Source organism: Scyliorhinus torazame, chromosome 13 (genome assembly GCF_047496885.1).
Source record: "Scyliorhinus torazame isolate Kashiwa2021f chromosome 13, sScyTor2.1, whole genome shotgun sequence".
NCBI classification, from domain to species: Eukaryota; Metazoa; Chordata; class Chondrichthyes; order Carcharhiniformes; family Scyliorhinidae; genus Scyliorhinus; species Scyliorhinus torazame.
The window spans coordinates 110373458-110388204 of NC_092719.1; the positions used below are offsets into that span (position 1 = coordinate 110373458).

Here is a 14747-nt window from a genome sequence, read left to right on the forward strand (position 1 = left end):
AACCCAGGGGGGAGGGGGGGGAGGGGGGAGGAATCGAACGGATTCTCAGAGATGTTATTGTATATGTATAATATGTATAGGTAGTTGTTATAGGTAATTGTATATTGGATTGTTGGATTGTGTTTTTGGAGAGTATTTATTTTGGACAAGGCAGTTGCCATTCAGTTTTGTTTTTGTTTATATATTATTTATTTACTTGTTTAAAACTGGCCACTGTTATTTATATTGCTTTATTGTTGTGTAAAAGAAACACTACGTACTGTTATGTTTGGCCAAAAATCTTGAATAAAATATATTTTTTTTAAAAATAAAGGGCCAAAGGTTCTGCTCCTTTTCACAAACACCTTTATTTTCTTTAACAGACTCTGCACAAAACTCTGTCATCACATCACCTGTCACAAAGGTCACCTGAAGCCTCTTTACATATCAGTGTCAAGTATTGGATACTTAACATAAATGAGACAACTAATTGGAATGTCTCTTAAACCATTGCTTAACACAGCAGACCACCACAAAGTGGGTGACCCTCCAGGGGGTTTACTGCAGGGCACCACCAGAGCGGTCGGGGCATTTTGAGCAGACCGATGCACCACTCACTGACAGCCCTGGTGGCCATCTGGGCTTCGTTGTATCGGGTCTTCGCCTTGGCCTCCAGCCTCCATACTTGCATCATTAGCCAGGTCCCCACTTGATACCCCTTAACCCCAAAAAGCCAGCCGCCCATCGTGGGTGGTTCTCGAAAGCCCGGGAATGACTGACTGGCCCACGATATAGCTATTGTGGACACTCCCTGGGAAGCGTGCACACACTTAAAAAAATTTTTTTTTTCAAATTAAAGGGCAATTAGCGTGGCCAATCCACGCAGCCACGGGGAGAATGTGCAAACCCTAGGGCAGCACGGTGGCGCAGTGGTTACCACTGCTGTCTCACGGCGCCGAGGTCCCAGGTTCGATCCCGGCCCTGGATCACTGTTCGTATGGAGTTTGCATATTCTCCCCGTGTTTGTGTGGGTTTCGCTCCCACAACCCAAAGATGTGCAGAGTAGGTGGATTGGCCACGCTAAATTGCCCCTAATTGGAAAAAATGAATTGGGTATTCTAACTTCATAAAAAAAATAACGTGAAAACCCCACACGAACATTGACCCGGTCCGGGATTGAACCCGGGTCCTCAGCTCTGTGAGGCAGCAGTACAAACCGCTGCACCACCGTGCCGCCCATTAGGGAAGCGTGCACACACGTGCATGATCTTCGTGTGGTGGTCTCACACGAGCTGTATGTTCAGGAAGTGGAACCCCTTCCTATTAACGTACAGCACTCGCAGATGGCCTGTTGAACACAAGGAAATAGGCGTGCAGTCTGCTAGCCCCTGGACCTGGGGCATTCCGGCGATGAAGAGGATCTTGTTGGGCTTGGTCCATGTCAAGCTTCATATAGTTTTACGCCCGGGCAACAGGGCATCCATGACCGGTTGATCCACCTGTGGGCTGTGGCCTGCAAGATGCCACAGAGGTCCCCGCTCGAGCCCTGGAGGAGTCCTGAGGCATATAATTTCAGGACTGCGGTGACCTTGATGGCCACCGGGTGTGGGTGTCCTCCTCCTCCACGTGAGGACATGACACAGGCGCTGCACTGTCCCATTGTTGAAGCGGACCTACCTGCGGCACACGCTGTCCATCATCTGTTCAAATGACCAGCAATGCCTGTACATCCTCGGCCATCGCGGCCCTTCCCCTCTGAGTCTCACCTTCACCTGATGGGCGGCCAAGTCCTCAGGTTGTGAGGCGGGACATGGACGCTGCTGCTACCACCGTCTCTGGCCACCCAGCCTACTCACAGCACCACTAGGGCCTGTTCTGCGGCATCCAAAATACCGTCCATACCTTTCAATATTTATAAGAAATTGGAAGAGGGTGTTCGATTGACAGCGGTGGCTCCCGCCCGGAATCTTCCATTGACTCCTCCCCCGCCATCCGTAATGCCCTGCTCACGCACTCCCGGCCACAGTGGGCTCCCCTCACTGGACCCCAGACCCTATACCCCAGAAACCCGCACCCCAAACTCCCGCTCATAATGGCGTCTGGACCAGGCGCTGGTCCCCTCCATCTTGCACTCACACACCTGTGTTCCATCCCCTGGGTGTTTGTATGTTGCATCTGTGGTATTGTCTCCCGCAGTGTTCAAGCACAGTATCCAGGCATCACATTCTGATTGGGATGCTAGGCAATGACTCCCAGATGCTACATGACCCGCTCACTCATGAGAATCCACTTGGGTTGTGTGAAATGCTCACTTAACCACGATTGCCAATTTCCTATTAGCCTTCAGCTGCACAGTCAGACGGCTCGGTGGGGGTTATGGGTGGTCGGTGGGGCAGACGGACAGGGACAAGGGTTGCTCCCAGAACGGCTCCCACAAGATCCACGACTTGGCATGGTGGTGCCATGTGTGGTTGGTCCCCCTCCCCATCAGGAGATGCCCTGAGAGAGAAGAATGAATGGAGCTGCAAGATGTGTTGGTCTGAGGGGTGCTGTGTAGGAGAATGCTTGCACGATCAGAGAGTGGGAATTAGCATTTGGAAATACGTTCTTGAGGTCCTTGAACCACAGCTACTTTCCATCCATGCTTAATTGATTTGAAAGGCTAGCCTCTTCTGCCCATTCTAAGAAACCCGGCAGGGGGGGGGGGGGGGGGGGGGCGGTGGTAGGGAAGAGGGGAAGACCTTCTCTGAACTGCTTCTGTCATTTGAATGTATTACAATAAGATCTTTCTTCCCACTTCTCCACTTTAAATTGCACCTGTTAGCTTTCTACCCATTCAATTGGCCTGTTTGTCTCATAAAATTTTAAAATTTATATTTTGCCACACTATTTGCCAATCTTCAAAAAGCCTCTTCATTTCACTTTGTCAAAATGTTCAGATAATGACATGGCAGAAACGCAGAGGAATGTTGTAATGTTCTTGTCGGATGGCCTTATTCATGACAATACTTGTAGCTAAAGCTATAAACGACTTATCATCATTAACTGTGGGTAAACTATATACAAAACAACAGATGGATAACAGTAAATCAAGCATAAGCAACCTCTCTCTTCAGCTTCCTCCAACCAGTCTGAGGGGTCACCTGACTCTAACATTCACTTATATACTAGTGAGACTCCTTGTGGTCAATCGGTGAATTACAACACAACCATGCTATCACGGCATCCCCTTTCCTTTGAAGGAATAAATCAATATATTATCATCAGTATATTTACATGTGATATCATGAGCCGATGAGTCTAACATTATTTTTTTAAAAAACTGGTTTAACAAGAACAGCAAGCATTGCATGCACAAATAGTCCAAATCTACAAATTGATTTGATCAGGTTTTCTTCTGACTCTGGATGATCTTCTCAAAGTTTGACTTTGCTGCTCAGAACTTGTAGATTCAATGTTCTCCATGACATTCTCATGCTCAGGAACTATATCAAACTGCAGCTTGCGTTGTTACTGACATAGATTTGTCATCCACCACGTTGTTGTGAAAGTCTTCCCTGGTTTTCAAGGGTGAACGATGATTTCTTCTTAAAACCAACCCATCCTCTTCAAGTACAATGGCTTTTCTCGACCAATTGCCTGAATCTTCCATCTCACAATGTCACCACTACTCAGAGGTGGTAAAGTTCTAGACACTCTTATCATATAACTGCCGTTGTTTCTTTTTAATGTTGTGCATTTTTTGCAGTACCATTGTATTCCCCTCCTTCTTTGCCAAGTATGGAAGTGTTGTATGCAATCTTCTATTCATGAGTAACTCTGCTGGCGATCTACCATGTGACAATGTGACACCCTGTAACTCAATTATGCAAGATATGGATCAGATTGGCTGTCCATTGCTTTCTTCAACAATTGCTTAACAATATATTCACCTTCTTCGGCTTTTCCATTGGCTTGAGGGTACAACGGACTTGACGTGACGTGATTGAAACCATACGTGATTGCCAAGTCTTGCCACTCTTTACAGCTAAAACAAGGACCGTTGTCACTCACGACAACTTGCAGAATCCCATGTCTCGCAAAATTATTACATTTCGGGATAGTTTGAAAAATAGTCTGTGATCATTAAATAATCTTTCCCTTGAAGGCGAAAGAGATCAATAGCTACTTTCTGCCATGGTGTTGTGGGTAAATCAGATATTTGCATAGGTTCCCTTGTTTGCTTGCAACAATGCATCTGGCATGTGTCACCATCCTTTCAATATCCTGGTTTATACCTGGCCAGTAAACAGAGTCACAAGCTCTCCGTTTACATTTTTCAATTCCTAGATGCCCTTCGTGTATCCTCTTCAATATATCCTTGCGAAAAGATTGAGGTATGACTATAGTGTTCAAATGAAGTACCACTCTATTAATGATACTGCGTTCAAATCTTATATTGTAGAACTCTAGACATTGACCTCTGGGCCAGTGTGAGTTGATGTTCCTCATCACCTCTTGAAGAGTTTGACCCTTCCTGGTCTCTTCTTGGATCTCACGTAGTTTTGTATCTGATACTTAATTGTGGAAATAAGATTGACATGCAGATCTCCATCCTCAGCAATTTCACTGCTAATACATTGTGTCGACGCTCTCGATAATGCATCTTCTCAGAACAAATATTTGCCTGACGTGTATTTATAGTGTGAAATAAACAACTTTGAAGAGATAAACCTTGGGAACATATGCAAGAGGAAATATGAATGTTTTGCCCTTGGTTTAAAAACAATTTGAGTACGCATTTTGTTGTCCTTCGGAAGAACAACTTATAATAATAAGGCCGAGTCCAAAATACTGAGTCGTATTTTGTTTACGTTACCTGAACTACTTATTTTCGTTCAAATGCAGTGTTAAAATATAGTCAAGCTTCCCAACATGCTTTAGCAAGTGCCTTTCTTATAAAATATAGCCACGCAGCTAGATAAAATAAATACCCTTAAGCGGGCAATTAATCCGCACACTAAAGTCCCTTCTGCCTGAAGAGGGGGGACCCCATAGCGTGGTGTCCTCACTTGGGGGGGGGCGGGGGGGGGGGGAATAGTGCCCATGTGTTTCGGTGGTGGGTGTGAGGGACCCACAAGCTCACTTGTGATCAGGGCACCTTTTCAAAATGGCAGCCCAATCGCTGAGTTCAGCTCCCCATAGCTAAAATAAAATTCTACGTTTCGGCCAAACCAATGAGAAACTCCCCAGGGCCCCAAAAAATGATGAATGTGTGGTAGTACCAGGTATTGCGGTACCTAAGAGGCTGATGACCATTGGTTAGGCCCAGGAGTCTACCATTGGCTGTTGTTACGTAGCTCCGCCCTGACAGGCGGAGTATAAGAAACGGTGCCGTCCCAGCAGCCTTCACTTTCTGTACCGAAGCTGCTGGGGAAAAAGTTCTAGTAGATTAAAGCCTTCAGTTATGAAATCACTTCGTCTTGAGTGTAATTGATCGCGCATCAATTTAATCTACTAGACTTAAGCTGGAAGGATGGATCTCCGAATCAAACCCGAGTGCCTTCAACTCAGCCCCCATGCGGAGAACTCGGCTGCAATATTTAAACACTGGCTGGCGTGCTTTAAAGGCTACCTCGAGACGGCCGGAGGCACCCCCTTAGAAGGACAGAAAATGCATCTCCTGCGCTCAAGGGTCAGCCCTGGGATCTACACCCTTATCGAGGAGGCGGAGAACTATGATGCTGCGATCGAACTGTTAGAAGGACATTATATCCGCCCTGTAAATCAGGTCTATGCACGTCACCTGCTTACAACTAGACGGCAAAGCCCCAGGGAATCGTTGGAAGATTTCCACCGGGCGCTACTGGTGCTGGGCCGAAACTGTGGTTGCCCGCAAGTTTTGGGGTGCGAGCACACGGAACATTTAATCAGGGATGCTTTCGTAGCAGGTATGAGCTCCTCAGATATCCGCCGAAGACTCCAAGAAAAGGACACCCTGGGACTTAGAGAGGCACGGGCCCTGGCAGGGTCTATGGACGTTGCCTACAAAAACGCGCAGTCCTATGCGCCCAACCGCGCGGCGGCCCCCTGGGCTGCGTGGCACCCCGCAGTGGCAGCCCCACAGATCTTCCCCCTGACCCCGCAGGCCTGCGCTACGAGACGGCCCGCTAACGCCGCCGGGCCCCGCTGTTTCTTCTGCGGGCAGGCGAATCATCCCCGCCCACGCTGCCCGGCCCGCACCACCGCCTGCAAAGGGTGCGGCAAGAAGGGCCACTTTGTGGGGGTCTGCCAGGCCCGTGCCGTGGCCACGGTCTCCAGCGACTCCGGACCGCCGCAGCGCTCACCGCCACCCCCCCTATCCTAGGACCACGTGCGACCCACGGGCGTGGCCATCTTGCCCCCTGGACACCACGCTGGACGGGTGGGCGCCACCATTTTGTCCATCGCCGCCGCCATCTTGTTCATCCCCGGACACCATGTGCAACCCATGGGTGACGCCATCTTGGATGGGGCCCCAGGCCACCAGCACGGCCGACTACACGCTGCCCGATCAGAAATCGCAACTGCTTCATCTGGCCTCGGTGACACTGGACCAAAGCTACAACTACGGTCTTCATCAACGGCCACGAGACGTCTTGCCTGATTGACTCTGGGAGCACGGAAAGCTTTGTTCACCCCGACACGGTCAGGTGCTGTTCACTTGTAACCCACCCTGTAAACCAAAGGATCTCCCTGGCCTCCGGGTCACACTCGGTGGAGATAAAGGGGTTCTGCCTAGCGAACCTCGCTGTCCAAGGCAGGAAATTCGACAATTTCCGCCTGTATGTCCTGCCGCACCTCTGCGCGGCTACCCTCCTGGGGCTGGACTTCCAATGCCATTTGCAAAGCCTGACCTTTAAATTCAGCGGCCCCGTACCTCCCCTTACTGTCTGCGGCCTCGCGACCCTTAAGGTCGAACCGCCTTTCCTGTTTGCGAACCTCAGCCCGGATTGCAAACGCGTCGCCACCAGGAGCAGGCGGTACAGTGCCCAGGACCGAACCTTCATCAGGTCAGAGGTCCCAAAGGCTGCTGGGGGAAGGGGTCATCGAAGCGAGCAACAGTCCCTGGAGAGCTCAAGTAATGGGGGTAAAGACCGGGGAGAAGCATTGGATGGTCATTGACTACAGCCAGACCGTCAACAGGTTTACGCAGCTGGACGTGTACCCACTCACCCGTATAGCCGACCTGGTAAACAGGATCGCAGAATACAAGGTTTTCTCCACGGTGGATCTCAAGTCCGCCTGCTACCCCTCCGTAATAGTGACCGCAGGTACACTGCCTTCGAAGCAGATTGGCGGCTCTATCAATTTTTAAGAGTTCCCTTTGGTGTCACTAATGGGGTCTCGGTCTTCCAGTGAGAGATGGACCGAATGGTTGACCGGTACGGCTTACGTGCAACGTTCCCGTATCTGGATAACGTCACCATCTGCGGCCATGACCAGCAGGACCACGACACCAACCTCTGCAAATTTCTCCAAAATCCTTAACCTGACATACAATAAGGATAAATGTGTGTTTAGCACCAACCGTCTAGCCATTCTAGGCTACGTAGTGCGAAATGGAGTTATAGGCCCTGACCCTGAGCGCATGAACCCCTTATGGAGTTCTCCCTCCCTCACAGCCCCAAGGCCTTGAAGCGCTGCCTCAGGTTTTTCAGCTATTACGCACAGTGTGTCCCCAACTACGCAGACAAAGCCCGACCCCTAATCCAGTCCACAACCTGTCGACGGAGGCCCGCCAGGCCTTCAGCCGCATCAAAGCAGACATTGCAAAGGCCACGATGCGCGCCATCGACGAGTCCCTCCCCTTCCAGGTCGAGAGCGATGCGTCCGACGTAGCTCTGGCAGCCACCCTCAACCAAGCGGGCAGGCCCGTGGCTTTCTTCTCCTGTACCCTCCATGCTTCCAAAGTTCGCCATTCCTCGGTTGAAAAAGAGGCACAAGCCATAGTAGAAGCTGTGAGACATTTGAGGCATTACCTGGCCGGCAGGAGATTCACTCTTCTCACGGACCAACGGTCGGTTGCCTTCACGTTCGATAATGCACAGCGGGGCAAGATTAAAAACGACAAGAACTTGCGGTGGAGGATAGAACTCTCCACCTTCAACTACGAGATCTTGTACCGTCCGGGGAAGCTAAACGAGCCTCCTGATGCCCTGTCCCCCGGCACTTGTGCCCTCCACGCCATCCGGTCACTGCTCTGTACAACCACAAATCAGACACCTCATGAACGTCTCCTTGTTTTCCCCAGGAAGTCCTCCTCCGGGGACCTCGCTCCCAACCTGGCTAGCGACACCCAGACCCATCCTTTTTCGGAAGCATGTGCGGGCGCACAAGTCAGACCCGTTGGTCGAGAGGGTCCACCTGCTGCACGCTAACCCCCATTACGCCTACATGGCGTTCCCTGACGGCCGGCAAGATACAGTCTCCCTTCGGGACCTGCCGCCCGCCGGAACCCCACGCGCACCCGAACCATTGCCCCCACCCCCACCCCCCCCAGCAGTGGGAGGGGCCAGTACTCCCGCCACTCCTGCCTGGGCCCGCCCACCCACCAACGCCCCCTACAGGCGCCCCCCCCCACCCCCGTGTCAACCGTTTGCTCCAACAGCGCCGCCTAGGGGTGACGAAGCTGCCAGGGAGGCCGTAACCACGCTCCCAGAGTCGCAACCACCGGAATCACCACCGAAGCCCACACGCTCCAGAAGGACGACCAGGCCACCCGATCGACTGATTGCTTCGCTGTGACTTTAACTGTGAACGAACACCTTGTAAATATCCTCGACAGCACGGTACCTCCATACCTGATCATACCATGTTAAAGGCGACTGTTACCACTGGCCACCACCCCCGCCGGACTCTTTTTTAACGGGGTGAATGTGGTAGTACCAGGTATTGCGCTCCTAAGAGGCTGATGACCATTGGTTAGACCCAGGAGTCTACCATTGGCTGTTGTTATGTAGCTCCGGAGTATAAGAAACGGTGCCATCCCAGCAGCCTTCACTTTCTGTACCAAAGCTGCTGGGGAACAAGTTCTAGTAGATTAAAGCCTTCAGTTATGAAATCACTTCGTCTTGAGTGTAATTGATCGCGCATCAGAGTGTCATTGAATAGTGTTGAGAAACTCGCCGGAAAAGCCAACGGGAAGCTCCCTGAAAAAAACGCCACAAATGAACTGAGGAATTTTATGGAGAATCTCGTCCATAATGTTCAAATCCAGCCTGGACTGACGATGCAAAACCTGTTCAGTAAAGGGGTGAATGGTTATTGGGGGTAGGCAGGAATGTGGAGTTGAGGTTACAATCAGATCAGCCTCGATGCACCTAGTGGCCTACTCCTAACTTGTATGTTTGTACATCCATGGACAATTTTTTCCAATTAGAACGGTCCCAGTGTCAAATGTGTTTCAACACAAATATGACCATATAAAGATAACTATAATTCAAATATGGGAGGCACGGTAGCACAGTGGTTAGCACTGTTGCTTCACAGTGCCAGGGACTCGGGTTCGATTCCCGGCTTCGGTCACTGTGTGTGAGGAGTATGCACGTTCTTCCCCTGTCTACATGGGTATCCTCCAAGTGCTCCAGTTTCCTCCCACACGTCCCGATAAACTTGCTTGTTTGGTGAATTGTACATTTCGAATTCTCCCTCAGTGTACCCGAACAGGCGCCGCAGTGTGGAGATTATGGGATTTTCACAGTAACTTCATTGCATGTTAATGTAAGCCTACTTGTGACACTAATAAATATTATTATTAATATAAAATTGGCATTCTTCCTCAAGTTTATCACAAGCTCGTGTGGTTAATGATAAAATTCACACCATTGTGAAAAAGAATGGTCTTCAGAGTTTTGAGGCATACTGTCATGGCAGAATAGAGAAACATCTACTGTTTGTCACTACACTACCACTGACATGGGAGCGTACTTGATGGCAACGCTTTGATTTTATTGAATACAAAAATGCACGTGTTGAATTCTTCTCCTCCCTCGATTGCTGTGGTATCATAGAAAATTAGTTAGCTTATAATTAGGAGAAACAGTGTCAGGTGTGAGGAATGAAGTTAAGCAGATAATTCCTCAGCAAGGTTGTAAAAATGTTGTTTAATCGCATTCTCTCTTTTTCCCTTTACAGAAACACAAGGTGGATTTATTTTACAAACTACGCTATGTAATGAATGAACTGATTGATTTGCGGAGACAGCTTCTATCTGGTCACCTGACCCAAGACCAAATCCGTGACGTCAAACGACACATCACAGTCCGCTTGGACTGGGGAAATGAGTAAGTTAATCGAGGAAATGTGGTTTTATCATTAATATTTGATGTAATACTGACTGTTTATATTATTGTACATCTTCTCCTTGTGTCCAAGTGCTCAAACTGTGCATTGTATAAGTGAGCTAAGCTATACTTCACTTTCATCTCAACTATAATACAGTAATTACATATTTAAATGCTAGCAAATTGTGGATCTGTTCAAGATACATACATAAATTATCTGAGCTCAGAGAATAGTTTTAATATTGGGATTCCAGCAATAATTAATTTACTATATCTAACTGTTTTGGTCCATCTTACTTCTTTCCCTCTTCCACATCATCTTGGAATTGAATCATGTTATACTTATTTGCTGCCTCAAAGAGAAAACGTATGGAGGTGCACACACTTTGGATTCCTGTAAAACTCGTTGTGAGGTTTATTAAGGTGTTGCTCATACAAACAAGATAGTGATCTGCTCAAAGCCCGTGCAAACACTCTGCTTACGTCACTACACATCATGTGATGTATAATCAGCAAGAATGTATTCCCAGATACATAACACCCTTCCCTCTTTATTTCATTAGTGCAACAATAACAGTTATACAACAAATCCCGATAAGTTATTTCTACGCATATATACAATTCAATGAGACAGTCTCTGGTGGACATGTATTCCTTTTTGGTAGAATTCAGCAATCTTGAACTCAGCTACTTGTTACTTTGGAAGTATCCTCATTCCTTTCTGCAGACAGTACTTCTTGAGTCGTTATTTCAGTATCTATCACTATAGGCATGGAAAGTTAGAAACAGAATCTGAACTTGTCCAACAAATAGCTACCCAGATCTTTTAAAGATGGAACCTCTTGAGAAGTTTCTACAAACTCACTTCGTGCAGCAAGTAACTGATCAGGATCACGTCACCAAACTCTTTCATGATCCGTCTGTACGGTGTGTGATATTGGACTTGTTTAAGCTAGGATGAAAGCTGGTACCCATTTCTCATTGGTAATGTAGCTTCTAGATAACACGCTCTCTCCCTAGTTGAATACTACTTTTTTAGAGATTTTCTCCCTTCCAGCAATTTGTGTTTGGTGTTGTCGTTTGACAATCGCTAACATATCAGGTAGAGGTAACAAATCAAACCCTGTTCGTAATTTCCTATTGAACAGCATTGCCAGTGAACTTTGCGTGGTAGCATGTTCAATGTTCCGATAAGATATTCAAAATTTGTTTACTCTCCTAGATAATGTCCACTGGTCCTTCAATGCTTTGATAGAATATGTTAATGATTGCACAAAATGTCCATCCATTCATTGCTATTGATATGGTGTATACTCAAACTCCTTCGAAATAAACTACACACCATTATCACTGACAATCTGCTCCAGTGTTCCAAATCTTGCAAATATTTTGTCTAGTGTATCACTGGTCCTCCAGTCGTCGTTGACTTCATCATTGCGACTTCTGTCCATTTCAAATGTGCATCACAATCACCAAGAACATGTCTCCCTCCAGTGGGCCAGCATATTCAATGTGTATTTACTGCCATGGCTGAGTCAGCCATTCCCCTGGATGTAATGGTGGAGTGTTCCTTAATCTTCTACAAGATTGGCATTGCCCAGCTTTCTCTTCAATTTGAGTATCTAATCCAGGCCACCAAAAATAACTGCGTGCCAATTCCTTCATCCTCACCTCACCAGATGTCCCTCGTGCAATTGGTCAAGGATTCTACTATGCAAGCAGAGAGAAATAATAATATAATAATAATCGCTTATTGTCACAAGTTGGCTTCAATGAGGTTACTGTGAAAATCCCCTAGTCGCCACATTCCGGCGCCTGTTCGGGGAGGCCGGTACGGGAATTGAATCTGCGCTGCTGGTCTTATTCTGCATTACAAACCAGCTGTTCAGCCCACTGTGCTAACCCAGCCCCGAACAATCACATGGATTCCCAATAATATCATAGAATCCCTACAGTGCAGAAGGAGGACACTCGGTCCATCGATTCTGCACCGACCCTTCAAATGAGCACTCTACCCAGACCCACTTCTCCCAATTCCCATAATCTAAGATGCCCATCCCTGGACACTAATGGACAATTTATTATGACCAATCCACGTAACCTGCACATCTTTGGACTGTGGGAGAAAACTGGAACACCTGGAGGAAACCCATGCAGACACGGGGAGAACTTATAAACTCCACCCAGACAGTGACCCAAGTTGGAATTGAACCAGGGTTCCTGGCACTGTGGGGCAGCAGTGCTAACCACTGTGCCACCATGCCACCCTCAGACGTAAAGTCACCATAGTCCCAGAGACCATTGGCTGCTTTCCCCTTTGATGGGGAGAGTTGACTGGTGGAGATTTAAACTGAGGATCACCACACCTTAGGTGAGTGGCAAGATTGAGAAGACGGGGTCCTTCATGAATAACCTTATCCGATATGGGAATTAAACCTGTGTGTTATGGGCAAGGCGTTTTCAGAACCCCAAAATGTATCATGGAGTTCAACCAACCTCTCCCTTTAATGTATTTGTTGCTTTTTCTAGTACACGGCTTGTTCCCTAGGTGTGGGATTACAATTATGGACATGTGGGTTTTTTAACACAAAACAATGTTTGTTCCATGAACTCAATTTAACATCTTAAATAAACATTGGATCTCATTTAAAAAAAAAAAAATTTATTAAAGTTTTTAACACAATTTTTCTCCCTTACAAACAATAACCTCCTCCCCCCCCCGTAACAAAAAAAAAAGAAACAAGAAATCGCGCGGAGCAAGATATATATATATATATATACATGGCAAAATAGTATATTTACATAGCTTTGTACTCTGGCTCTCTCCCGTACGTGCCAGTTTCCCCGACTCTTCATGTTATCTCTTGCTCATCCACCCCCCCCAGGCAGCTCCCTCTTTCCCACCCCCTCCACGGACTTCCCGCTCCCCAGGTTGCTGCTGCTGCTGACCGACCTTCCTCTAACGCTCCGCGAGATAGTCTAGGAACGGTTGCAACCGCCTGTAGAACCCCTGCGCAGACCCTCTCAAGGCGAACTTAATCCTCTCCAACTTTATGAACCCAGCCATATCGTTTATCCAGGCCTCCACGCTGGGGGACTTCGCCTCCTTCCACATTAGCAAGACCCTTCGCCGGGCTACTAGGGACGCAAAGGCCAGAATACCGGCCTCTTTAACATTGGATCTCTTAACACCCCTTACTTCAAAGATAACTCCGAAAATATTGCAACAGTAAATAATTCCTCAAAATGTTCCTTCAAACTTCCAAGAGACTTAACACTTTTAAACAGAATCACATCAGGTTAAAGGCTTTACTATTATGAGTTTAAATCACCCAAATGATCCAGAGATAGTCTTTCATGGTAGAGATCCAGCTCACTGCAAACATAGGCACTCCCAAGCTCTTTTCAAAACTGCAAAACTAAACTGCAAAATGGCTGACCTGACCTCAGCTCAACCCACTCTCTGACATCACTGTTTTCTGAAAGGTACATTGCTTAAACATCCATGTCTTAAAGGTACTCTCACATGACACCTCCCCCCAAGAAAAATAAATAAACTATCAACTTCAAGATGGTTTCATTTTTCACTTATGCACCATCCACTAAGAAATGTACACAGTACATGTACCTTCTCGTTTTCAAAAAAAAACACACGCAAACAGGTATAATAACATAGTCCATTTTTCTTTGTTCTTCCTCCAACCGAAAACCTTCTCAATTGATCACATTCGTGACAAAGCATCGGCTATCACATTTTCCCGTCCTGCCACATGTACTATTTTTAAATGAAATGGCTGGAACAATAAACTCCAGCGAACCAGCCTTGAATTATTCTGGAATCGCTCCAAAAACGTCAAATGATTATGATCAGTATATATAATGGTGTCAGATGGATTGCTGGTCACATAAATGTGAAAATGTTGCAAAGCCAGCACCAAACTCAAAGTCTCCTTCTCACTTGTCGAATACTTTTTCTGGTGAGAATTCAATTTCTTTCAAAAATAACCAACAGGCCGCTCTAGCCCTTCGCGTCGTCTTTTAGAAGCACCGCACCTACGCCCACATCGCTCGCATCAACAGCCACTTTGAAGGGTTTGGTATAATTTGGGATGGCTAACACAGGAGCAGTGGCTAACACAGCCTTCAGGCCGTCAAATGCCTGTTGCCACTCCGCTGCCCACTGGAATTTGTTACGCTTCTTGAGCAAGTCCGTCAGTGGAGTGACCACACTGCTAAAATCTGGTACAAATTTCCGGTAAAATCCACTCATATTAAGGAATCGCATTATTTCCCATCGTGTCGAGGGTATCGGAAACTCCCCAATAACTTTCGTTTTCACATCCCATGGGACCAGTCGACCCTGTCCAATTGTATGGCCAAGGAAAATGACTTGGGCTTTTCCAAATTCACTTTTGGCTAGGTTTATCACCAAACCCACCTCCTGAAGTCGATCGAATAACTCCC

The 14747-nt window shown here is 47.3% G+C and overlaps 1 protein-coding gene across 8 annotated transcripts in view; it reads left to right on the forward strand.

The window, feature by feature from the left end:
• dock3 (dedicator of cytokinesis 3) overlaps window positions 1-14747 on the forward strand; it is a 1587592-nt gene that overhangs the window by 387121 nt on the left and 1185724 nt on the right. For 7 of the 8 annotated variants that reach the window (XM_072472048.1, XM_072472049.1, XM_072472047.1 and 4 more), the window contains exon 6: window positions 10135-10283. In XM_072472048.1, the coding sequence (XP_072328149.1) occupies window positions 10135-10283 (149 nt within the window). Of the gene's footprint in view, window positions 1-10132; window positions 10284-14747 lie in introns of all 8 variants that reach the window. The other variant, XM_072472054.1, reaches the window with a different exon arrangement.